The sequence below is a fragment of the Aulostomus chinensis genome, chromosome 22 (genome assembly GCF_037954235.1).
Source record: "Aulostomus chinensis isolate RoL2024-O1b breed Wild chromosome 22, RoL_Achi_v1.0, whole genome shotgun sequence".
NCBI lineage: Eukaryota > Metazoa > Chordata > Actinopteri > Syngnathiformes > Aulostomidae > Aulostomus > Aulostomus chinensis.
In genome coordinates, this window is record NC_141341.1 from 4,123,131 (window position 1) to 4,150,799 (window position 27,669).

A 27,669-nucleotide genomic window follows, 5' to 3' on the forward strand; every position below is an offset into this window, starting at 1 on the left:
AGTAGTGTGTCTGTGACCTGCAGTAGTAGTGTGTCTGTGACCTGCAGTAGTAGTGTGTCTGTGACCTGCAGTAGTAGTGTGTCTGTGACCTGCAGTAGTAGTGTGTCTGTGACCTGCAGTAGTGGTGTGTCTGTGGGCCTTTTAATAGTATTTGTCATATGTGGACACTGTAGCTCTCGTCACAGTGTGTGTGTGTGTGTGAGTGAGAGAGAGAGTGTCTACTTTAGGCTGCATTGGTCCATCATGACTATTTAGTCCAAAATGATGGAAAATTGGTCCCAGTGTCGTCCTTCTGATGTGGAACTTGACGGACGTCTGCTTCAGACCTCAAATAGCCTCAACCGTGGCCGGCCCGCCGTGGTCTTTGCTCTGAGACGAGGTTGTCTTGAGTCCGTCTGATCTGGAGGCTCTAACACAACCACAGAACTACACCCACGTCCACAGACCTTCATTTTTTTATTTCTTACTTGCTACATCACTCAGGCTTCTGTTGTTAGTTGACTAAAATGTTTGCAGGGAGCAGCGTTGTCATAACAACAGAGAAACAGATTTAAGTATTTTCTCTCATCAAAAGGAGAAAATGCATTTGACCAAGGCAACTATTGATACTTCATGAGCATTTTTTTCTCTATTCGTTTTGCAGACGATTCGATGATGAAAACATTCATCGCTGTCGCGCGCGTGGAACTGCAGAGCTCAGTGTTGATGTCGACTAATCCTACATGTCCACATGCGTCGGGATGAGTCGAGCAGAATCTTCAGGTGACAAACAGATCATTTGACACTTCAGTCACGAATAAGAGTTGGTCACAGCATTTATTTCCATTTTCTGACAAAACTCCACACAAAAACAAACTAGAGACCAAGCTGAAAAAAGAGAGATCCTTCTATTTTATTTCATTTTCTTGTTTGTTTGTTTTTGCTGCTGTTTCACAAGTTAAGGTACATTTCCTTATTCCATATTTCCACAGATTAAAATAATGAAATTGGAGAGAAATCTCTTTTTCCGAGGACACAGAAAGATTGTATTTTTTTTTTAAGGGGTGAGGTTGGGTGGGTCAGGGATGGGGGGGGCAGTATAATAGGAGGCAGGTAGTGAGAGTGGGTGGAGGTTTACAAGGACGGAGGGTCGTCACAGCGTTCACAAAGAGACAGACAGACAGGGACAGATAGACAGGCAGGGCAGGGTGTGGTGGGGGGGTGGGGGCAGGTAGAGGGGGAGTGGGGAGTGGGAGATAGAAAGATAGAAAGAGAGAGAGAGAGAGAGAGAGAGAGAGAGAAAGAAGAAGGGGAGACAGTGTGCTTTGTCATGTCCAAATGAAAACAAGCAGCTCTCAGACCCACTCGAAATGTAAAATAAAAAACAAAACAAAACTTTGCAAACAATTTAGATCTTAAAAAACACCCAGTTGTCTAGAAAACAAAAACAACACAAGCAGAAGAGACACCAGGGGAGGCTGGTGTGAAGGAGGGAGGAAGGGAAGGAGGATGGGAGGGAAGTGACCTTTACCCCCTTCGAGGGTGCGAGTGAGCTTCAGTTTTACGGTGAGATTGATTTGGTTGATAGGGCAGTAGAGGAGGGAGGACGGCAGTAGAAGATTGGCAGTGAGTAAATAGAAAAGAGAGAGAGCAAACAAGGGAGGAAGAGTAGGAACCGGTGAGCAGGCCGATGGCTCAAAATGGCAGTGATAACGGAGCTGGAGCCAGGTGACTTTTCTCTGGACAAAGAAAACATTACAAACCCCCCAAAAATGATGTCACCCACCCGCTCAAATGGCCAGCTGGGAGTCTTGACAGGAGCTGCCGTGTTGAGAGATCGCAGTGGAACAGTCACGCTTTTGTCTTTAGTGTAGATTTACGTCTGCGTCTAACAGTGCAGTTACAAACATCGGAACGACAACATTACTGGCAGACGAGTGCTGTAGAGATAGAAAAAAGAAGCAGAGGGACAGAGTGGACAGGGAGGAGTGTCCCTGTCCTCTCCCCCTCCATCATTGGTCCTCTTGTCTGATTGCTTTTTTTTGGGGGGGGGGGGGTGAGAATGGGAGAATGGAAAGGAGAAGTAAACAGTTTTCTTGTACAGTTGAGTGAGTTGAAAAGAGGGAAGGCAGGAAGGAGGGAAGAGAAAGAGAGGGAGATAGAGAAGAGGGAATGAGTTCAGGGAGAGGACAGGTTGAGAAGTAAATGATGCTTTGATAATTCAATAGTACGTCTCTTTTTCCACCCAGCCTGCAGAGATGAAGAGAAAAAGAAGGAAAAAGAAGAAGAGAGCGTTACCTAGCAATCTGTTAGTTACGTAGGGTCAGAGTATTAGACGTGACCTCAGCGCGGCGCACGGCAACGCAGCGCAACACTAAACACTATTCAGTTACTCTCAATATAAAAAATACATGAATACTGTCTGCTACGGCGATTAAAGTATCATTTTGGGAATAATGACAGGAATAACACAGACAGCGTAGTGCTATAATGTAATGACAGTAAGGTGACGCAGCACAGAGGAGAGGGGGGTAGTGATCCTGTCTAATGCTGGGCCTCAAGGTCTTTAGTGGTTTGGTAGGCCGATGAATGCAACTACTACAATTTGAAAAGTACAGGTACTCAGGTAAGAGAGTATGTGTGTGATCGTACCTCCAGGGTTTCGGCGAAGGATGAGTTTTCGGATCTCATCGTAAACAAAGATGAGGAAACTGTACGGGAATGCACAGAACCACCAGCTGGGCCTGAAAGAGAGCAGGAGGAAAATGATCAAGACGAGAGGACAAGCGTTAATGAGGTGCACAGCAGTGAAACTAAGAATTATACTTGAAATTACTGACTAATAGAAGATTTAGATATTTGCTGCTCTACTGCTAATCATGACGGAAGACTTCATCAACAAGATGACGTCAGGACAAACTAACGAGATGACGGTCAGATGTGCTCAGGTGTTGGAGCAGCTTACTTGAGTGGGTACATCCGTAGTGCCACGTCCATTCCAGGGCAGTAGGACAGAAACGCAGCCAGAGCTGTTTCCTCAAACAGGCCAAAGATCAAAATCTTATTCCTGCAAGAAGAAAAAATGTGTAAATTATAAACTTATTCAAGGCAAAGGGATGAAGGCACTGAGGAAAGACGGAGTAAACTACAGTGGGGGAGGAATCATTGTGCTGGGTTACTGAGAGGGGGGCCATCTGGAGTCTCAGGCTCTGCTGGCACCACTAACAGAGGATTGCATCAGATACCATCTACAGTCTACTTTGGACCACAAAATGGCCTCAATGTTGACTCTTGACGAGATGAATCTGACGACGAGTGTGACAACACCAGTGTCTGGACTGCAGATATTGCCAGCAGAAAAGAGCATCACAACAGTCTAGGCGTACAAGTTAAAATCTGACTCCTTAGCTACATCTAGTGGATGCTGACAGGAACTACAACAACAAAATGCTGTGTTATTGTGTGTCTTATTCTTGTATAGTGTTTATAGTACTTTTTACTTTTATTGCTTATATCTATATTGTTAATGTATCAACTTTGCTACCGCAACATTGTAAATATCCCCATCGTGGGACTAATACAGGAATATCTTATCTTAATTTACAACGGCTATAGTTTGTACACGATTCAGGTTATCTGTAGTGCAGGGCTGCTCGTACTGACAGCTAAAGCTACCATTAGCATGGTGGGCCACCTTCAAAGTTTTAACAAGGCCCAATGAGAAGCCTACAGGATGTTTTCCTGTCTTACGAGTACTGAAGTCCCCCTTTGGCCTGAACATGCTATTTATTTGGCGTATCAAACAATCCATGAATGTTCATCCAATGCGTTCGCTTACTTCATTCCCTGCTGGAACACAGAGTTCCGTCTGGTCTTGCAGATGATGACATCTGCCCACTGCACCACCACGATACTGACGAAGAAGGCTGTGTGGCAGGTGAACTCCACGATCTTCCGCTGTTCATAGGTCTGTACCGGGAAAAAAGAAAGACAGTGAAACTGTTCAGATTTCTGTGTCATCTATGTCACCTCCCTAAACAGGTACACATCATTAAATCTGGAGTGCTGTGGTTTCTGTCCTGTCACTCTCACCCATTGCTGCCCGTAGCTGTCCTCTAGGTCGTTGTTGGAGCGATCGTCCCAGTTGAGCCGAATACCGACAAGGTCAGACGGCAAAAATCCATTTTCAGCCATGATGACAAAATAGGCAAAAAACCCACCGAGAGCTTGGATCATACCTGCAGACACAAACATCAGGTGTCTACAACTGACCTGCAGGTGGGCCTAGGTGTCTAAATGATTTATTTGTGATAAAATACTACATACATAGAACCTTGACCATGTATCATCTACACCAGGAACCTACCAATCTGTCCATAAGCGATGCTGATGAGTCTCTCATTGACCAGTTTGTCTCTCAGTGGGTTCCTGGGCTGGCGCTTCATTATGTCACTCTCTGCTGCCTCGTAGGCAAGAGAGATAGCTGGAACCTGACGGAGTGAGACACAGATTGTTGCTCCCTGTCTGCAACTAACTTTGGACATAAATAAATAATTTATTTCTGAGCTTGACACATTCCAATGATCACAAACTGCTTCTATCTATCTGATGTAAATCTAACGCATACGCAAAATAACTAACAACTCTCGCAGGAGTGTCTCCGGGAGACCTCCCCTCACATTATTTCCACCAAAGCTTGTGTTTAATAATGACATGAGACTCCCCACATCGGCCCTTTAAATTTTGAGAATGTTTTACATTGCAAATTTGGTTCAGTATCTCTCAGTATTTTTTATGTTTTATATTGTGATTGATGTTTTTTTTTTTTAAATATCTGCTCAAGTGGATTTGTTCAAACTCAATATGACGTCAGCTGCTTGAAACAGATTGTGGCTGCAACGGTAAAAACTCACTGAAGTTGCTCACAATGGAAACAAGCTTTTATCGCTTCTATGGTATATTTTGTTGAAAACAGAGCCCCCTCCGCTCCTCATATGTGGGTGGCGGCAAATTACAAGTTCATCCAGGTTTTGAGTTTACATCTTTGCTGAATGGAGTTGATAAATATTTGTGTACAACTGTGGGGTCACTTGACTTCAGAGTGAATTCCTATCAACACCCTTTCCCTCTGTAGACAAAAGCCAGATGTTAGTGTGTTTGTTTTTGTTTGTTTTTTTTGTCAGTTGGGAGGAGGCTTTGGTGTCACTGCCTTGATCTGTCTGTGTTATCCTTACCATGTCAGTTCCCAGGTCAATACAGAGGATGGTGATGGTGCCCAGAGGCAGTGGGATATTGACCAAGATGAAGAAAAGGAAGGGGGTGATTTCTGGGATGTTGCTTGTCAGAGTGTAGGCGATGGACTTTTTCAGGTTATCAAAGATCAGACGGCCTGTCAGGACACATTTGGGCAAAGACGAGAGTAGACTGAGACACAAGTACACTGTGAATGAAACCTCAACAGGCAGAGAAGATGACATTTCCTCTTTTTTTTCTCACCTTCTTCTACTCCAGTGACAATGGAGGCAAAGTTGTCATCCAGCAGGATCATGTCGGCAGCTTGTTTGGACACGTCTGAGCCAGAGATTCCCATGGCAACACCGATGTCAGCCTTCTTCAGGGCAGGAGAGTCATTCACGCCGTCACCAGTCACAGCTACGATGGCACCCTGACAGCAGAGGCCATACAGTTCAGGGTGATTGTGATTCCCACAAATGTTTCCTTGTGAGCACCTACACAAGTGTACAGTAAAGGTACCTGTCTCTGGCAGCCTTCTACAATGATGAGCTTCTGCTGAGGAGAAGTCCTGGCAAAGACGATCTCTGTGTGATTCTTCAAAATATCATCCATCTGCTCCTGACTGAGGTCTTTCAGATCCGTCCCATGGATCACACAAGCTTTTGCATCCCTACATAACAGAGACAATGTATTGTTTTATTCTAAATTGAAAGAATTACAGCCAAAACCATTGCGGCTGAATGAACCTTGAGGAAAACTAACGCAGCTACATTGCTGTTATTTGTTTTCTGTCTTACCTAGGGTTGACCTGGCTAACAGGAATATTAAGGCGGGCAGCAATGTCCTCCACTGTCTCGTTGCCCTCAGAGATGATGCCAACACCCTTAGCAATGGCCTTTGCTGTGATTGGATGATCCCCAGTCACCATAATAACCTGGAGTATTAGAGGAAGAAGAGGATGAAGGTGTGGAAAGAGTGTGAGACAGGAAAAGAAGAGAGATGAAAGCGGGGGAAAATAAAATATTCTTTTAACAACATTCTGTGCAATTCTTCCAAAAATATTTGTGACGCAACCCTCACGATCAGATGGTGGTGACGTTCCTCTTGAATGTCAGATTTGAAAGGTGCCCACCTTAATGCCAGCAGAGCGGCATTTGCCCACAGCGTCAGGCACAGCAGCACGGGGAGGGTCAATCATGGACATGAGACCCACGAAGCAAAGGTTGTCTGTCTGGAAGTTGACGTCATCTGTGTCAAAGGCGAAACCTTTGGGGTACTTGTCTTCTGGCAGGAACAAGTGGCAGAAACCTGGAGGTTTTAGGAAAGACAGTACTGAATACAGAAAATCTATTCAGTGAAAATTACCATTTGAGAAATCTACTCAAGTAAAAAACCAAAAAAAACCAAAAAAAAACAACTGGTTTATGAATTATTTAAAGTACCAGTTACTTTTCATTTAAAAAAAAAAAACATTTGTAGGAAATCAAGAATGTGGACAACAGCAACATGAGTTCATGCATGTCTGAGTGTGTGTGAATCAAATCAATCTGAAGTGAGCATCTGCATGTAGATACCAGAATTACCACAGCACTGCTGTCTGACAGGAAAGAACTCTATAAAAATGAAGTTAAGCTCTATTTCGTAATTTCCCTCAACTGGAGAGAAAATTCGCAAGCTGATATCAGCGCCTGTAGAGATGGTGTGACCTCCACTGGGACTCACTTTAAAAAGGAACATGAAAAGTACTCAATCCTAAATCGTGGCAGTATAGACTATTTGTAATGAGGTATAGGTGGCAACTGTAACTGAGTAAGAAGTACTTTATACTTGAGTGAAGAGTAAAAGCAGTTTTAAAAAGGAACATGAAAAGTACTCAATCCTAAATCATGGCAGTATAGACTATTTGTAATGAGGTATAGGTGGCAACTGTAACTGAGTAAGAAGTACTTTATACTTGATAAAGTAGAAGTAGTTTTTTGAAAGGAACATGAGAAGTACTCAATCCTTAAAAAAGCAAATTTTTACTCATATGTGTTACTTGTAAGAGTTTAGATCCACCCCTGGGAATGACAAAAATAAAGTACAGTTTTCTTTGACTAGTGCTTGTTGCCAATTCCCTTGGCATTTTGTTAAATCATTTTTACCCAGTACTCTCTCTCCCAGCCCTCCCAGTTCCAAGTAGGCATTCTGGAAGGCCTCCTTCATTTCATCATCCATAGGCTGCTCCTTGCCCTGCATCATGATTGTGGAGCAACGGTCCAAGATCCTCTCTGGGGCTCCCTTCATCACCAGCAGGTAGCGATTGTCATTCTCATCTTCACCCTCATGGATTGAGAGCTAAGGGGGGGGGAGTACAGAGGTTATACTTCATGTGTATGTATAGAGTCTGTTACAATATTGTTGCAAGGAGAACAAATATTGAGAGTAAATTCATAGTTTAAGATCTTATAAACTGCTGTGGTGTGTCTGTGATGATGTGCATTATTTTTCAAGAAACATACCTGGTACTTGTTAGTAGAGTTGAAGGGGATCTCAGCCACCTTCTTGTTCTTGTCTCTCATGGACTTCACCGCGCCGCAGGACAGCTCGATACACTTCAGCAGGGCAGACTCAGAGGCGTCACCAGCCACCTCACGCTTGAGGATGGGCAATGACTCCTGACCGGCCTTGAACACTGCACGGTTGCACAGTGCAGCGATGCGGGCCAAAGACACCCATGTTGTGGAGCTCTTGTCGAAGGAGGAGCCTGGAGGGGACACCAGGAAACTGATTTACAGGTGTCCCACCTGAGCTACATCTGGACACCTTTCTGTTTGTCCATATTATGTTCCTGAATAACCTAGATGCAGGCCATTTCTGCCTTGGCTTTTTTAACTAAACATGTTACTTTGATTTGATTGCTGGTCAAAGACTGTATGTTTTGCATAAAATTTACAGAAACCTTGCTGGTGATGCGATGTGTTCCATCTAAGGACACATCATAAATGCATTTGTCTGATGTTTATTTGCTGCCCAGTAATGAATACAGATCAGTACTAAATGCTACAGTGGGCCAAGTGTTCCTTGATCAAAAAACAAGAGGATTTTTTCATTAAATTATTGAACATGGCTGTTTGGTAGACACATGTTTTGTTCAGCAGGACAATCACCACTTTTTGGATTTTTGAAACATATGCAATCATTAGAGGGTCAGAGTTAATGCTATGCTATGGGATGCACGACTGTACATTGAAACAACTAGCTCTTTGCTTCTTCTGCCTTTGGCAGGAAGATGTTTGCCACTTGTTGGAAATAACCTTAAAATCCACAAAAATATTCCATTGACTTTGAGGGAACCGCACATTCAACAATGCTATTTACTCCAGAGTTTTAGGACTCATTCCAGCGCCACTGAAACTATGACTCACATACTGGAAGAGCATTTTGTTTTAATCAAAACAGGAGACAAAGATGTTCAAAAATCCAACAACAGATTAAAGCCTTGGATCAACAGTGTTTTACCAGACTGATCCTCTGTGGTGTCAGCCTCATGGATTTGGTTGTCAAACCACATGTGGGCCACGGTCATCCTATTCTGGGTTAGGGTGCCTGTCTTATCAGAGCAGATAGTGGAGGTAGACCCCAGTGTCTCCACGGCCTCCAAGTTCTTTACCAAGCAGTTCTTACGAGCCATTCGCTTAGCGGTCAGGGTCAGACACACCTAGGAGAGAGATGCCAGGGAGAGAAAAACAAGAATGGCAGACGGAGGACATGGTAGCAAGAGGCAAAGGACAGATGAGGATAAAGTATGACAAAAGGAGAGAAAAAGAGAAAAAGAAAAGTTTTAGTATCTGAAGGAAAGTGAAAGCCCAGATGAACACCTCCAGGTTCTCAACTAACTCTGAGCAAAGAACAGACTGTACCTGAAACAATAAACCCTTTCTCCCACCAAACCACCCTTCCACCTGGAGATGTCCATCCTACTCACCGAAACAAATGTCCCTTCATACATAGCAAAATGCACTAAAATAAAAAAACCTCTTTCCAAAAACAAACTGGAAATAACAGCCCAAGGTGCGATGCAGAAAGAACATGAAGCAAGAAAGAGTGAAGCAGTGAAGCAGAGCAGCGGTGCATTATGTCATCATGCCAAGTACGGCGAGACCCATGGGCTGAACAGAACTAGGCCAGGCCAAGCAGAATAGGCCCAATTCAGTTAATGCAGCTGACTAGTCTTTAGCCTAATATCATTACATTAGCTAGCCGTTGTCATTGCAGACAGCACCACGACTGGCCTGCAAAACAGAGAGAGAAAGAGAGAGAGAGAGACATACAAAGAGGAAGATAGAGAGAAAGACAAAAATGCATATGGGTTGCCTTGGAAGAGAAAGAAAGAAAGGTGGAGAGAGGTCAACACGCATGATACACACCTTCACTACAACAACAGATACTGACACAGAAAAAGCACAGAGATATAACGATGCAAACACACACACACAGCACCATCACACAGAATAGAGAAGACACAAGCACAGAGAGAAGAGAAGCAACAACACAATATCAGCAAAACACTGTACAGCACAAAATGAGACACGTTTACCCAGGCAAGTGTACGGGACTGAGTAGAATATTCAGGTTATTCCTGATTACTACCATAGCGTGGCTTATGTACAGGCTCAAATAAACCCTTAACAATCGTGTTTAATGTCCATGATGATGAGCTGGGTGATGTTTGATTACAACAGAGCCCTCTAGTGGAAGTACTGAAAGACTTGAAGACAAGACATATTAAAAGCTGACACCATTGAGACAAAACCAATCTAATTTGGTGTCACTACTGAGATTTCTTTGACAATATTAAAACATGTATTTAAAAGTAATATTAAGTCCAAATCTGCAGGGGAATGAAAACAACCACTTAACCAGTCAAGGAACCTTGAAAATACTTTGCATTTATTTTCTAATTTCCAACCTAACTTTATAGAGACGCAGTCGAAAAGCCACACCCACCCGAGTATCAAACATTAAGAGCACAGTATACAGTCAAAGGCCTGAGGATGCGATTACAAGAATGATCATTTTTAGCTCAGTGGAAAGCTTAAGCTCCTGCATGTATAGAGTACTTGAACAGTAATCAGAGAGCTTTTCTAAATTCACACACTGCCATGCTCACTAAGGGTTTAGATAATGTTACCTGCAGTGTGTATAACATTCCACCAGCACTCTGGTTGACGCACATCCACTATAACACAGGTTGTACCCTGCCACAGTACTTTAAACCTATACAAATATTGTCATCTAAAACTGCCACAGAGATCTGAATCATCAGTGTAAAAAGTCAGTATACAGAATGTCAGGAGCCCCCAGTTTTCAGATGTTCCTGCCTATGTCTCATGTTATTCCCTGTATTGCACACCTAAAGTTCCAGATTCACCAGCTTGTAAAAAAACTCATGTCTTGGTTTCACCGTGTTTCTTCTTTCTCCGCCTACTCACAGTGACAGTGGCCAGCAGTCCCTCAGGCACGTTTGCAACAATGATACCGATGAGGAAGATGACGGCCTCAAGCCAGGAGTAGCCCAGGATTAGTGACAGGACGAAGAAGGTCACGCCTAGGAAGACGGCAACCCCCGTGATAATGTGGATGAAGTGCTCAATCTCCTTTGCAATGGGTGTCTGTAAGAATTAATACAAAGATTTATCAACCATGTGATGACATAAAACATTAACTAAAAGAGCCTGTGCAAATTCAGCTGTTTTTAGGAAGCCACCTACATTATAAAACCATAATGGGATACATAATTATAACAATATGGTTCACAATATCTCCAGTCAGAGTGGTTCAGAGGCTCCAAAGCAATGATAATTAATGTGCTACCTTGCCAGTCTCCAGGCCTGAAGTGAGTGTGGCAATGCGTCCCATCACTGTGCGATCGCCGGTACACACGACGATGCCACGAGCTGTTCCTGAGGAAAGAGCAAGGTGAGGCTATTAAAGTTATATAATTCTCCGACCGTTCAGGAAAAGACTGATAAAGAGAGATGAATAGGAAAATGTAAAGACAGGTTAATAATGGCTATAATACTGGACTACGGTGATGGCTAGAAACATGTTTCAGGACTGAAAGGCTTCCATGTAATGTAACTATGTATCCACATGAGGGCACAATGCGCTCGCTGATGACACATAAAGGCTTCACACCAACTGAACTGGAGGAAGTGGAATGGAAAGGGTATGAGAGTGAATCGAATCAGAACGCAGAATGAATGTCAGCTTAGGTAGACCATACCCTCGACACAGTTGGTGGAGAAGAAGGCAATGTTGCGTGTTTCCAGAGGGTTGTCATGGGTACAGTCAGGTGATCTGGTCTGTGGCTCTGATTCACCAGTCAGGGACGAGTTGTCCACCTGGACAAATTGATGAATAAACCATGTGATTAGTATGGTTACGCCAAAGAACAAGGAGGTAATACAGGAAGTGAGTATTTGCTTGTGGACTTTTAAGGTGCAGCTAACCATGAAACCAGCTGGTGAAGCAGATATTTTCTGAGTTTTGACTCAAACTGAATTGTGCCCCTGGTCTCACATTTTGCTGTTGGCTCATATTAAATGACAAAGCATAGAAACTGGAGGTTAACACGCACTTTGACAACTTCTTTTACACCTTCACTGACTACTGTGCTGCAACCTGACTTTAATAAATGAAAGTTAGACTAATAAAGACGAATGGTTTTCCATTTAATCTACAATGTACCATTGCCCAGTAACTGAGAACTTTTTGCAGCAGCGAGACACATAATACTGAAGAGGTGCTCCCTTCAAGATATCTGTAAGATCTAAGATGGCCTATACAGTTCTTGAGTATCACTGCTAGCAGTCCACCTTGCAGCCATGGGAGGATATGATGCGGAGGTCAGCTGGGATCCGGTCTCCTCCCTTAACCTCCACCAGGTCTCCTGCCACTACTTGCTCGGCATTGATCTGCATTTTCTCTCCTTCACGGATTACAAGGGCTTGCTGGGAAGAAAACATAAAGATAGAGACTGTAAATGGGTGAACAGTTCAATCAATAATTTTGCTCGATATAAGTCTGAAAAAAACAGCTAATAAAAAGTTAAAGTCTCTAAGAGTTTACAACCACAAATAGCACAAAACCTCTTAAAAGATGCTATTTAGAGCAAGCTGAGAGATGAGGAAAAAGATGTAAAAAGGACAGCAGCTGAATACTGCGTCACAGGTAAATGTGTGAATGCTGTCACAGCATCAAAAGACTGGATACACGAGAACTGTGATAATCACCTGCATCATTTGTCTACCAAATGTAATGAGTTTATTGCCAATCCTAAAATTCTCTCAATACCAGAAGTTTACTTGCAGTTTACTGACCACTGTCCATGGTGCTGACACAAGCTTTCAGCATGCTCTGTGCCCCTGCATGCAAGTGGCTAAATAAACAGATGAAACCATGCTTTTCATGATGTCACTGTTGTTAAATACATAAATTCTGTCTCTCTCTTCCCCCTGCTCTTTCTCCAATTAATAATCAAAACAGCCAAATGGCCAACAAAAATTAATTTGCAGTTGCAGTACTCATAACTCTAAATAAAACAGGCAGGCCTACCTCAATCCTCAGCATGATGGAAAACTTGTCAATTGGTTTTCATTCAGAAATGCAACATTCCGGTATCATAACAGGTTCCATCTTAGCAGCTCGTATTGGCTACAGCTGTCACAATGCCCCATGAAAGCAGAGATAGTTTCTCAATAAACTTCCAAGCCTCATGAAACCGAAATACCAAAAGCTTAACAGGCAATCAGGGACGTCCCGAGCTCACAGAATATTTTCAAAAGCCAGTGGGTTATCTTTAACTACATCATCACCAAGGTTAGTTCCAAATCTGACAGATTTGACAGCCATTTACAAAAATTAGCTCATCAAAATCCTGGGTGAGGGACTGAGTGTCTCGTACCTGAGGGACCATGTTTTTAAAGGACTCCATGATTTTGGAGCTCTTAGCTTCCTGGAAGTAGGAGAAGCAGCCAGTGATGATGACGACAGCTGACAGCACGATACCAAGGTACAACTACAAGTGCAGATAAAAGAGGGAGGAAACAAAAAAAATAGACTTTAATATTTCATTTGGACATTAATTAAGTGCCTGTACCTCTATCTAAAAATGCATCACATAAGAGAAGAGAAAGAAAAAATAGACCAGTGGAGAAACAGAGACTAATTTCATCATCAGACATTTTGACATCATTTTTAGAGCGTATGAAGTTAGGAAGCTATTTCAGGAATTGAGGTCTCTGTAAAGTTGAGAAGTAACACAAATCCACTCCACTCCTTTTATTTCACCAAGTAGCTGACAGCAACATGTGAATTCAAGTGGACTCATAAACCTGAGGCCTTCCATCTAATTTGTCAGAATCAGTATGAGTATGATAGGGTAGATGACTATTTTTCCTAGTATCTACTTTCTCATGACACAGATTTTATGTGGCAAAATTACAAAAGTTAAATCCTGTCCTTTTGTTTTTACCCCCATCAAGTAGAATCCTAACTATGTCCTATACCAGCAGATGTAACTGCTTTTCGGAGCGTCACTTCATGTTCTGGGAGTGTGAAACACTCTTGGTCACAGACTTGACCCTTCATGCTTACTCGTCACTGTAAGTTCCTCCCCTGTGGCACGAGCTGAGTATTTTGTCCACTCATGCTGTGTGTGTCATCACCATTTAGCCTCAGTGCCCAGCGATACCCTATGCTCTGACACGGCACTAAACAGTGTTGACCCATGAATGCTCATCTCTTACTCAGCCATGCCAGGGGTCACATAGTCCCTGTAGCGGGCCGAAATGGATAAGGACAGGATTGTTTCTGTCCCTCTAAAGATGGGTCAGCTGCCATGATGCCAACAAACAAATGACACGTTAATCCCTTGACACAACAACATCCACCAAGAGGAGCTTCCTCCTGACTCAGCAAATTATCTAAAGAAGTGATGAGCTGAAAGAAGCAAAGCAAATACTTCAACTCACCCAACTAGACAAGATGGCTTTGATATCTCACATGTCTTCATACTGCCATGCACCACTATATCTCTGCTATATTCCACTTACATTATCCCCAGCAGGCTCATCTTCCGTAGCAGCCTGAATGGCATAGGCCAGGAAGCAGAGAATGGCACCAATCCACAGCAGGATGGAGAAGCCCCCAAACAGCTGGCGGCAGAACTTGACCCACTCTGGGGTGGTTGGTGGGGGAGTCAGGGCATTGGGGCCGTCTCTGGCCAGGTACTCTGCTGCCCTGGCATTGGTCAAACCCTGGAGGAGCAGAAAGGGAAACAGGAAAGATGAAGTCATGGAGAGGATGGAGTTGGAGAGAGTGAATAAGTAGGAAAGGAAGCACGGAAGGAAGGATAACAGAGGGTCGAGAAATGATAGCAATCTGACATCCATCCATCGTCATCTTCCGCTTATTCCTTACTAGTAAGGGTCGCGGGGGGGCTGGAGCCTATCCCAGCATCAACGGGCGAGAGGCGGGGTTCACCCTGGACAGGTCGCCAGTCCATCACAGGGCCAACACATAGAGACGAACAACCATTCACACTCGCATTCATACCTACGGTCAATTTAGAGTATCAATCAGCCTCGTCCCCAAATTGCATGTCTTTGGACTGTGGGAGGAAGCCGGAGTACCCGGAGAGAACCCACGCAGGCACGGGGAGAACATGCAGACTCCACACAGAAAGATCCCGCGCCGGAGCCGGGACTCGAACCCGGAACCTTCTTGCTGTGAGGCCACAGTGCTGACCACTGCACCACAGTGCAGCCGCAATCTGACATATTTATATAAAATAGACCGTACACAAACTAAGACGATTTACAGACAGATGTAAACTAAATAAATGTTGAATGATGGTGTTAAAGGGGGATAGGAATGCCCTCATGAAGTTGAACTATTTTCAAAAGAGAAGAACTTACCTGAACGATATCAGTGTTGTATTTGCGGCAAACCTCTTCAACAGACATTTTGTGCTCGGTCTACAAAGAATAAAGATAAAAAAAACCCAAACAACTTTAATATCAGTAACTATTATTATATTGGATTCAACAATGATTATATAGTCTTTTATTATGATACAGTCTTATATCAAAGGGACATCATGTGGGTTTAGCATCGTGCCTCATACAGGAGCAAATCTTTCCACAACACAATTAAACTGTTATTGTGTATGACCTCAAACCACGTCCTGACTGCCCACGAGCAGCAACTAAATACAGTGCTTCTCTGTATTGCCTCCTTTGCAGACAGGCAGATTAGATTACACATAGACTGTGACTCTTTGAATGCTGGAATAAGGCCAGGATACACTTTCAAGGAAGTCCTCTTTTTCCTTACAGTTGGTATATTTTGACTTTCTGGTGCCACCAACTCAGGAATCCAAGTAGGGGATATATATATATATGTGTGCAAGTTTTGTAGCAGCAGCAACTGGCAGTGAGTTATCAGGAAGTAAGAAATCATGTACATACAATAGGAACTTCCTTCTTGAGGTCATCCAGGTCCTTGCCTCCCTTCTTCTTGGGTGACTCCTTCTCATCCTTGTCCTGCGTGGTGGCCACGCGGTAGCTGTCCGACCGTCCATACTGGAATGAGAACAAGACAACGGAGTTTGATCAGACATGTTACATAAACATCGTGTACAGTGGAATGATGATCATATTCAAAAGCAGAAAACTGCTTTCAACTCATCAGCCAAGGACACTGGCAGACAAACAAATGGGTTTTTTTAACCATCCAAAACAAGAAGTGTTTTTTGTTATTTTGGAAATTGTTCCATCAATGAATTCAATTCAACATTGAACTGAAATAAAAGACAATGGCACCGGCAGTTTTTCCATCCTTGAGCTGGTCTGCTCAGATAACACAGCTAGTACTGTCATGATGCTCTGTTCTATTTCACTGTTTTATTCAGACAAGAACTGAGTTGTTTTTGTCTTTGTCTCATCATCATACTCTCTGTGATATAATGTAGTTTGTCTAGCACAACTCTTATCTCCAAACCTCTTTTCCATCAGAAGATTGTCTGTGGTGAGTGCTTTTTCCCCTCCTTTTCTTTGATGGGTCTTCATTTTAAATTTTGGCTTGCTCTTTGTCAATATCACCACATCGCTTTTATTAGTCTGACAGCAACTTGCATCACTCCAGCCAAGTGATATTGAATCGCATTTTACAATGTCCCCCTCTAGTTTGCCTCTGATTAGCCATTAACAATAGCTAATAAGAGGCAATACTGTTATGGTAATACAGGCAGTGAGAGTGACTAAGACAAAAACTGTCACACTCACAGAGCCAGTCGGAGGAAAAGCAAGGGTGGGTCTCCGCAGAATCTGTTAGTGTTCTCAACTCCAACACAGACAGAGGACTGAAGCAGAGCGCTGGTACATCAGTTGTAGCGTGTGTCTATTTTGGTAAAATATTAAGGTGTTACTGTGCCTTAGTGTTCTGGTATTTACTTATTATATGGAAAACCCGACCTTGAGCAAAAGGACCAGTAACTTTACTGCATATCCACATCCACACAACTCAACTATCCGAGAGCAATAACTGCTTAATTATGAAAATCTCACTTCAATCTAACACAGAACTGTAAGGTCAAGTTTGGCTGTCAAACCAGTCACAAAATCAAGATTAAATCCAAACCAGATTTAATGTCCTGATGTGACAAGGGGAACTCTGTACATCCTGATTAGATCTGGCATCACTGGAGCACAGGCATGTCTCAAGAGCCCCACTAAGCTGCAATTGACTGTGCTGCTGCTCTATGACAAGAGCACATGATTGAGGCTACTACCCATCAGACTACAGACATTGTTGTGTCTGAGACAAGGAGGAAAAATGACGAGGGGGGGGGGGGGGGGGATGCTGAATGGCCAGAGGGCAGAGACACAGAAAGAATGGGGACAATTCAGGAAGCAGGACAGAATCAGTAAATGTAACATGTATCATGGGACATTACCTCACTGCTGCTGTCCAGCATTTGTGTGTGTGAATATGTATGCAGACAGTATGTGTTTACTGGATACACTCAGTTAATGAATGGCAGTTGGAAAAACTTCCAACTATTTATTGATTCGCAATTCAAGAATTTGTCAATTCGATTTTTTGTAAATTAGTTTAAAGGCAGCAATGTGTCCCAAATGTACTACTACAAGTGACCATTAACCGCCATGAAATTCATTTCATTGTAGTGTTACAGACTTACTCTAATGTAGTCTTTTTTGTGTGTGTTTAAAGGATGAATGCTGGTTAAGAGAACAATAACTATCAAAACGATACTGACTTAAAGCAGTGTAAAAAAGCTTAATTGGGTATGTTTGTGTGTAGCCGCCAGTTAATCATACGCTGTCAGAGGGGAAGTACATTTTATCAAATCACAATGCTTCTCAGACTGCATTCAGGATGAACATCCTGGGGGGATTCTTGTTTAAGACACAAAATGTCAGCCAGCTGCTTGCCTCACCATGGCATCTCCCATGGTAACAGGGACATAGCAAGGAAATAAATGACGGATGTGAACATGACTGGACTCGATGTAGACAAGACTACATTCAAACACATGGTCATGTAAGATCTCATCACTGTAGTTATACTTATAGTCAGGTTATGCATGTCTTTTTGACCAGTTTAAGTGGCCATTATTGATCATGAAGTATGGAGAAGACTACCAAACCTCAAGACTGCCAAAGCTCTGCGCCCAAATATCAATGCCATGTGGCATGTTAAGACATCTCACAACACCCTGACAGAGTCAAGGAAGCAGACATTTTTGTATCAGCATCACCAACAGAATATTCTTTTGCTTTGACTGTTAATGTGGTGAGGCGAAGGAGGGATTCTGCTGTCGGCTGGAACATCAAACAGTGGAAACGCTCACTGATCAGCAACATTACTCCTCTGACCTTTTCATGATTTCTTGGGGAGGTGTGTGAGAAAGTGAAAAAAAAATACACATTGCACACACTATGCACAGTTTTCATTCCCCAGTGACATGAGCAGCAGTGATTTTGGACCCTCCTTCCTGCCAACCTGTGAACTTGCTCAAGTTTCATTAACACTAAATGGTCATGGTCACACTTGTAAATACAACATGAATGTGGGGAACTTATCTGATATGCTGATCATCCTGAAAGACAAAATATTAGTGTTCCCCCTACCGTTATATTGGGGATCTTCCCCCACTGGGACCCTACTTCCTCCCTTAAAGTCAAGTTAATTTTATTTTCTTCTATTTTATTCATAGCACCATATAACAACCAAAAACTTATGATGTCACTTTTCCTAAAGAACAAGTTTATACTTTATTTATTAAAAAACTAATAAGGCATGTTATTGATTTCATTTATACATTAACTCTCTACATCACTGCACATTTGAAATTCTCCTGTGGTGTTTTTTGCTATGACTCTGCCTGTAAGTGCATTGCACACGCGCGCACACACACACACACTCACACACACACACACTGAGCGAGAGAGAGAGAAATACAACCACCTGAAAAGCACGTTGAAATATCTGTGTTTTTTTACACTCACCCAAGCTCAATATAGGAGCAGTGGCAAGGATGCTAACACTAGCTCTGCTGCCAGCAGCAGCCACAGCAGCTCTCTTGCTGCTGGTCCAAGCACAGCCCAGGGCAGTAGCTCACCTGCTGTAGCCCCTTCCTCCAGAAAAGCAGCACGAGTTGAGTCACCCCAGAATGACAGCTTTCAACCCAACTTTGCTGTCAGAGAGGAAATACACCTGGCTCTATAAAACTGATCTTGGTAAGTAAGAAAGGAAATAAAACTAGGTAAGGGCTTCATAAATAAAAGCAATTAAGTAACTGGGCAGATACACTATCAATAAAAGTTACAGTTATAAATAAAATGTGATGATCATAAAAGTGATGCCCTCCCCTCAAAGAAAAAAAAGAAGAAAAAAAAAACAGTAAACCTCAGGAAAATACTCCATTGTTTTTTTTCTGATTCTGGAAAAATACAAATGTAAGAAAATGTACTGTATAACATGTAATTGAGATCCAGAATCTGTTTAACCCCGCATGATCAAAGGGGGAGCAGACTTATTTTGGACAGCTTTTACTGTATGTGGATTAGTTTGGGCTCAGAGGTTTCACACTGATTTGATGGCAGTTTGATGCTATTTACCTCTTTTTTCTCTCACTGGATCCAAATCTGGCAGGGTGATGACCGTTATCAGCCAACAAAAGAAGCTGCTGCACTAATCGTGCTCTTATCTATGCATCCATGTGTTTTTTTGTGCATTACAGGCTTTGTGTTTTCTTTTTCATTGTAATGTGTTAAGTGGTCTTTTAGCATTAGACTCATCTTTACCTGATATCAAAACATTTCTCTAACATGAGGACTGCTGACAAATTTTTCTTCAAACATCACAATAATACACTAACCATTCACTTCAGTCATTTCATCTTACACCTTAGAATAAAATCAGTTATAGTGAAGAATTTGGAGCATCTGTTTTTGCCAAAAAACGGTGTTTGCCCAAACGTGTGTGTGTCTGGCCATCTGTCAGGAGGTGGGGTTCCCCATGCAGTCGTGTCCAGTAGGCTGTCAGATTACTGCTGTTTACTACACTGACAGATTAACCCAGTGAACAATAATAATCTCTCTACATCACTCTTTTTCTCTTGCCAGTCTTGTTCTTTCATTCTGCTCATTGAGCCATTTACAGTGTTGGAAATGCAAATGTTTCTCCCATATTTATTTATGCTTTAACTTGAAAGAATTGAAAAAAAGTTAATTTTGATTCCAACCCAGGCAATGACAATTTGCCCCGTTTTTTTCCTTTACAACAAAACACAAACCTCTTTCGTCGCCGTTATGCTTTCCTTTCGGTAACTCTGGTAAAACTTTATTTTCATTGAAAACTGTGAAAATACAAATTACAAAACGATGCAGCCGTTACTAAATTTATGAAGAATTAAATCAATAACCCCTGCAGCTGACTCAATCTACGGCCTTCGTGTGACATGCATTGCAGTTGGGAGTCACAGGGTTCACTAACAATTTACATACATTTCCATCTTTTCCCCACAAATTTTCATGACTGTAGCCTTTTTGTGTAAACATGAAATATAAGAAAAAAACTCCAAGTATACAGAACAGTATACAAGAGTGTATTTGATTCAAATCAATGACAAGATGTATGCTGTGCAGGCAGTGCTAACAGTGATGAGAGCACACCTTTACCTTTCAATTTGTGCCAACTTGCGCGTTCTACTACTTCAGGCCTAATCACAGACAGGTGCACAGGGGACAAAGTCACTTTTTGACTATTAATTTAAAGAAATAGAGGCAGGGCAAAATTTAAATAATTTAACCTAAATCAAAGAGGGCACAGTACTTTAAACAAAGAATGCACTTATATACAGACAGATGAGATACTAGACAAATACACAAACTCCATACATGTGATTATACTTGAAGAACATTCAAAGTTTGTTCTAGCTGCTTGTATTTTGTGTCCAGCCTGCATCCCAGCACAGGAGACCACAACTTGTCTGTGACATTGTTCAATCTGCTGTAAACACAGGTCAAATATGCCAAATTGGATTAGGGTTCCACTGTGAATGAATAATTCAAAAATAATCTCAATATTTCCTAAATCCAACATTAATCACAAAGTATAGATAAACAGTTACAAAAGTCTATACAGGTCTCATATTACAGCTAGTGATACGCTGACTGTATCAACTTAAGTAGGGAAGCCACTTCAAAATATTTTGTAATTGAAGAGGAGACAATTATGAAGAATGATGTCTGTGTAGGTTCTCTCTCTCTCCCTCTCTGGTCAGAGGATTGGACTTACGTCCAGTTGACCAGATTTTACTTCGCTTTGATCTATGAAGAATGATATCTGTGATTCTCAGAACATTTTCAGAACAAAAGGCTTCCAGCTGGGTTCCCTGTCATTAGCAGCAGAGCCTCTAGCATCCCCACCATGGCTGCCACAATTAAAAATGCAGATATTATGGCCTCTGACTTGAAGGTGTTTGGGATCAATGTCAGTCTGTTTTGGACCAGATTAACACTTGTTGAGAAGTATTTTTTGACTTGTCTCTGCTCCATGTGTTGGCCCTCGCCCCCAAAACACTATACAAAGAAGCAAGGGAGGGAAGGGAAATCCTGGGCTGCCCGCTCAAGACAGCAGCAGCAGAAACACGGGGCTTCAGTAGTTTACATTGTGCTTTAGTAGCTCTGGTGGTACCACAGTGGATCACTATATCCACACACACACGGAAATGGATTATCACACAGATCACTGAACTGGCCGACCTAGAAAACACACAGAGTGAAAGGGGCCCTTCATAATCTGTCCCTCCATTCATCCTCTCCTCCTCCTCCACTTTATGTACATTCTCCTTCCTTCAGGCTGCCCATCTGTCTCTCTGCCCTCCTCTCTTCTGATCTACTCATCTGTACTAAGGTTTAATCAACAGACAGTCTGCTGCAACACTGATGATGACGTCTTTTTACTATGTGAATCTCCATTGACAAAAAATATTAGGGGATAACAGATCAGTTTGATTTAGTAAAATATTTGCACAGCAGAAGCCTTTACCAGACTATGTTACTAAGCCACACCACCACAGATTTGGTCCCGTTAACCGCCATTTAGCAATGTGTCATTTCCAGCGTAGCATGTCTGAGAGTGCAGAAAATGGCAGTTGTTGGGAATCAGATTGACGGCCTTTACTTCCAGTGGATTGATGGATGGGGTTGTGAAGTTTCCTAGCAACAACCAATCCACTGGGGCCATTTAAATAATTGAAAGCAACTGTGAGGGACAATGGGAGGTTATATTTTCCTTTTCTTTTTAACTAATGTGAAGGTGTGTTATGTAATGCTGTTGTAATGTTCACGGAGGGCAACTCTTCAGAGCGCGGTCTGTCACACTCACATCATCCCTGTATCACTCTTCAGTAGTGTTACAGAATATATGGAAAACTACTAGTTACCTTTGACACCAGCATCACCCTACACAACCCCAGCAAACAGGAGATGACCTGACTTTGCTTTCCAGGAAATGCCTGCTGTAATGACTAGCATACAAGAGTAGTGGGACCAGATAACCCTGTTCAGTGATTTGCAGTCATATGGATCAGCGCCGTTTCCCTCTTACTCACTGATGGAAACTACAGAGGATCAGTGCTGATGAAATATTGACAGGAACAATTACGCAACAGAGGCTATCACTAAAGAACCATACTGCATAACTGTACATAACGGTCCCCATATATGTAATGATGAAGTAAAGTTGTTGTATTGTTGAAATACAGTCATTAGTCACATTTCCATCCAAATGTATCGCAAAACTTCAATCCAATTTTCAGAAATTAAGTAAAATGCCAATTATGCCCTTTTCCACCCACTGCTCTTATGTGAACAGATTATGTGTTCATTAAGACAAATAGTAGGTGCAGTACATTTATTCTACTTTTCAGTGTTTGCGCTTATTGAAATTGCTAATAAAAAGAGCTGGGGCACCTACTGTTAAATAGTTCTATGCAGATTTCCTGTTTCTGATGCTAAACTTAAATTATGATCAATCAGCCCTATCACTGCAATCACTTGCCATGCATGCCTGTCCTTCAAGCCTGCATGCATTTCAATGTTAATACAAAATATACTAAAACACCTATCTGGCATTTCATAGCACCTGTGTGTTTGAAATGTGCTGCTGCAGGCTTAAAGCTTCAATCTCTAGATAGTGGTTCAGTAAGAGCTGGCTACTCCCCATGAATGTCAGATATTACAGTGTCCCATTCTAAATGACCACAAGACACCAGCACTGCTGAACTATACTGTCAGAGTCATGACAATTTACAGCTGTGCTGCTCTCAGGAGTCTGAATTGTTAAGACTATGACACTGTGACAAGTCTTTTTAGTTGCTAGTATTGCCATATTTGTTGTAATTTTATCTTTCCTAATTCTTAAAAATTGCCAATAAATAGACATTACTAATTTTATCATTCAGTTGTTACTGCTGTTCCCTGAATTCAATATCAGAGTTGCAGGTGTTGCAGTTTTACACCCATGGCATCTCTCCCAGTAACCCTGCAGAAAGTTCAGCAGTGTATGGACTCATGTTATTCAGCTGGAGAGGCTCATTACCAAGTTTAATCTGGATTAATCATCTAAGATTAATACAGTTAAGAAACAGCGATTGACATGCAGCTGGGTTGATAAATGCTTCATGCTATCTGCTCACAGAAACAAGGGGGATGGTAACAACAATACTACTCTATTACATTATTCTTGATTCTCAAATTGAGAAACAAAAAGCATCATTTACATGGCTGTGAATGGCACAGCATCACTATCAGGTATGAATCTGAAATGGCTGAAAGTGACAAGCGACCTCCATGAAGCGACCTGACTAGCAGGTACCTTGAGTATCATTTCATCAAGTATGGATTGAACACCATTTATGATAGGAGTCGTGTTCGTATTCTCTTCCTTTCTCTCGCTCTCTGTCTCCCTCTTTCACACACAATCTATCTTCCATAGCAATTGCCTCTCCTCCTTGAGGGGTCTGCACCAAGTGCATTATGGGATAGGAGTGGATGTAATAATATTTCTCCATCTAACTGTTAATCTTTCATTTTCCTCATCAAATGCACCACTGCTCCCTCCTCTCCATCACACACACAAGCATCTTCCAAACATTCCTGCATTCTTCCACTCATCCATCCCTTCCCATGGCTCATCCTTCTCAAGGTGACTCACCACAGAGGCATCTCATTTGTTCTCTACAACATAAATTTAATCACAATATCTTCCTCCAGAAAACAGTGTCTGACTGTTATTTCATCACTGCCTTCTGTCCTTTTACTGGCCAACGCAAACATCAAATCCAATAGCACCAGACTGACAATCGACTGGCTCCTGTTGCCTTGTCAACTCATCCTCGCTCTGATGGTCTCCCCCACCTCTGCCCCTGCCACCTCCCATTTAGAATCCCCTTTCACTCTACCCTTCCTGATGATGGCAAATTAGGGCCTGAACACAGGAGTCTCCCCCCTCCACATACACCACTTCCTCCTCTCCTCGATGCAGTTGTGTGCGGTTTCCCCCTTTGGCAATCTAGCAGACAGCATCATAAACGGTTACAGAGCGGTACTATTTCCACCACTTGCCCTGAATGCTCTCCCAGATGTGGAACAGAGGTGCAGTCACACTTCATTAGCAGGGATGAACCATGACGCCATGGACACCGAAGAAATACAGCTAGTTCCAGCAGATGTTAGCATGATGCTATAGGCGCCACTGCAAAACTTTAAACTACAAATATTTTAGGTGCGAACACAGCATATTTCAGGGGATCATAAAATTCCAAATTAGCACAGACACACTGTTAAGTGCTTAATAATGAATGCAGCATTATTTGAGAACTGGGAATGACATCATGGAGTCTAATTTTAATGACTGGAACAGAATGTCCTTCGTGACCTGACAGATCTGTGAGGTTTTGTGAGACCCCATGGGGTAATATCAGACGGGGAAGGTGTTGGCTGTGTCTACTCAAATGTTTCCTTTGGGACCTAACATTTTTAGGAGGTGGGGATGACAACTGCTGAGGAACCATTTTGACGCACTTCTCCGTGCCTACCTGGTACCCTGACCATGCAGCCTGTCTCTGCATCCTCAAACAATAAGCCGAACATTGATGACAGCAAAACATTATGTAACCGTAAAAAAAGTTAACAAAATGGCCGGTGGAAGTTAATAAAAAATAAAAATAATAGCTTTCATGCTTTTAATTCCCAACCCCCACCCATCAGGGAGTTTCTACTTTGCACCCTCATCACATAAATAAAAGATTTCTTTCCAGCATGGGCTCTCCTAAGAATTCTTGACATTTCTATTTGGCCATATATTTAAGAATGAAGTCCACCCGCAGTCTGGTATAGAATATTCTGCCGTCTGGGCTGCGTCCCCCCCCCCCCCCCCAACCGCAGTTTACATATTTCTGTGCGTAATTGCGCATTTCGCCATCACGTTATTCACAGACGATTTAATATGATAAAAGCTTCTAGCGTGTCATTACATAGTCTGACTAATCGGGTCTTTTTAGAGAGCCGTGAATTTCCTAAAACCGTCTCTTGCGCCTTCAGCCAGATGTTCGTCGGGGTGTAATCTCATATTTTGGAACCGCTGGGGGGAAAAAAGGAAGCGGCACACATTTCACGACACCGATTGCTGCTAATAACTTCTGGTTTACATCGACGTGCTGCTTCTACTTCGCTTCAGCAGCTCTTACTAATGCAAAAGAAAAAAGGTGGTTGAAAAAAAAAAGTTACATTTGTGAATGGCCAGAAAAAAAGTAAAAATGAATGGGGTAGGTGTCAAATGTGCCGTTAAGAGATTAATTCTGAGGTTGGGGTTGTCCCCTCACTAGAATGCACTCCTCTGAAAAGGGCAATATCTCTGGATTCAGTTGTAATGCCCACACGGGGCATCAGTTTTATCATTTAACAAGGAGTTGTAAGGTGGGACACGTTACCACCCAGCGCCGGTTCTGTCGCACCGGCTGGATGCGGAGAATTTGAGTCAGGAAAAAAAAAAAAAAAAACTGGCGCATGTTCTAATTGAAGCCTCTCCTCTATTAGCTGCAACAATTAGTGCATATTTTAATGGGTAATGATAATTAATATTGAGATATGCGAGCTCATGTGATGAAGAAAATCTATGTACATCATTTTGACTTAAATTTAAAATGGAGTCTTGCCCCCCCCCCATACCGTGCGTTATAGCTGGCTCCGTTACATATTTCTCCGTGTTCAATGTCATCCCAACATCATGACTATGCCTCCAACCGTGCACTTTTAACACTACCCTCACCAATTCCGTCGTTTTAAGTTAGCCAACACTGTGACAGTGTTAGCTTATATTGCTTTCAAGTTCACGCCAAGAAATGTTGTCTCTTACCCCCATTTCGGCGCAGTCAGTCGGGTCTCCTCAGAAGATTAATCGCTGGGTTTTTTTTCAGCTCGACTCAACCAGAATAGCTTGGCAGTAAAGGCGGAGAAACTGGGCAGGAAACTGTTTCTTGTCTGATAATGAGAAGAAGAAGACGCAGAAGAAGAAGAAGAAGAAGAAGAAGAAGAGAAGAAGAAATGTCTTCGTTCAGTGGACAGTAAATTGCTCCAACGAAGAAGAAAAAATGTAATAACTAGCTAACATGAATATCGCCTAAATTATCATTTTAAGAGAAGAGACCTAATATAACCGACGGGACAACGTCTCATCGGACAGCTCCGCAAAACAGCACCAAGATGGAGATGAAAATGGCTTTTTTTTCGGCAAAAAATGTTAAAATGACACTCTTCTGTTGGCCACACTTTAACAACCGTCTCCCCGCGAGGCGCAAATGATGCCGGTGGAAAGTAGACCCGGAGAGATGGGTTCGTCCTCGGATGCTGTCTCACTCCGCAGCTGCCGCGTCACTAAAAGGCTGCCCTGGTTATGACTCCGCGGATGAAACAAGACCCGTGATAGACCAGTGCTGCCTTCACCTAACACAGGAAAGAGAAAGACTGGAGACAAATACCATTTCCCCTTCTTATGCCAAATGTTGATAAATACTATCTTTATGACACATGAAGAGTGAAGATACAGTTTGTACAAGAAATGGATAAGTGTGTTAGTGTAATCGAAAAGGCAGAAATTTTAAAAAAAATCAGTTTGATTTGTGGTCAGTTAAAGCAGGGGTTTCCAACATAGGGTCTGGGGACCCCACCCCCCCGAGGTCGTTAGATACAGAAAGGTGGTCATAAGCCAAAAGATCAAAAGCAGTGGAAGGTTTGAACACCCAGGTTACACAGTGGTCCACTGTGTTAGAGCAGCTGGGTCTTGTTACAGGCCCCTGATGCTAGCAGTGACCCAACAGTAACCCGGACGCTGGGACAGCCACGACTGACAAATAGAAAAACCACATGTCTGTCCTGGGGAATTTGACCTCTTTATGTCATCCTTAAGTCCCGGTGGATGTTTGTAAGACCGAGGAGATTCCTGAGATATCGTGATGGTGGGAGGTGACCGTTGAACACCAAAATCTTTTCAGTTCATCCTCGAGTCCCAGCGGACATGCGAGTCAAATTTGAAGTAATTTCCTTAAAACATTTCCACCGATATCGCGTAAACAACAAAGGCCGTACGTACGGCGATGCAGCAACATGGCGGGACAATGACCGCTCCAACAGTCACTCTCTCATTGATGTCGTTTATGAAGAGGTGCTCCCAAGACCACAGCATTCCTCTGATATTGTCAGGGAGGTTTTGTGACGCCCAGGGGCACTGCACCAGTTTGTAAAGTTTCTGAAACTGCAGACTTGGAGTGCACCTGGGGCTTCAGAGGCCTACTTTTTGTTTACTGGCAAACCTGACCTC

At 42.6% G+C, this 27,669-nt stretch overlaps 1 protein-coding gene across 1 annotated transcript; it reads right to left on the bottom strand.

Annotated features, from left to right (window-relative positions):
- Positions 1-876: 876 nt before the first annotated feature.
- atp1a3a (ATPase Na+/K+ transporting subunit alpha 3a) lies at positions 877-26,672 on the bottom strand. The gene is made up of 24 exons (XM_086192421.1): positions 26,500-26,672; positions 26,209-26,333; positions 15,729-15,842; positions 15,177-15,236; positions 14,313-14,516; positions 13,163-13,276; positions 12,075-12,209; positions 11,483-11,600; positions 11,071-11,159; positions 10,689-10,868; positions 8,716-8,914; positions 7,716-7,960; positions 7,359-7,551; positions 6,347-6,522; positions 6,012-6,148; positions 5,734-5,884; positions 5,476-5,644; positions 5,214-5,368; positions 4,346-4,469; positions 4,072-4,217; positions 3,818-3,948; positions 2,945-3,046; positions 2,632-2,723; positions 877-2,229 (listed from the first exon to the last, which is right to left on the bottom strand). The coding sequence occupies exons 2-24, from the start codon at positions 26,212-26,214 to the stop codon at positions 2,201-2,203; spliced, it is 3,069 nt and encodes a 1,022-aa protein (XP_086048547.1). The 5' UTR covers positions 26,215-26,333; positions 26,500-26,672; the 3' UTR covers positions 877-2,200.
- Between the last annotated feature and the right edge of the window lie 997 nt (positions 26,673-27,669).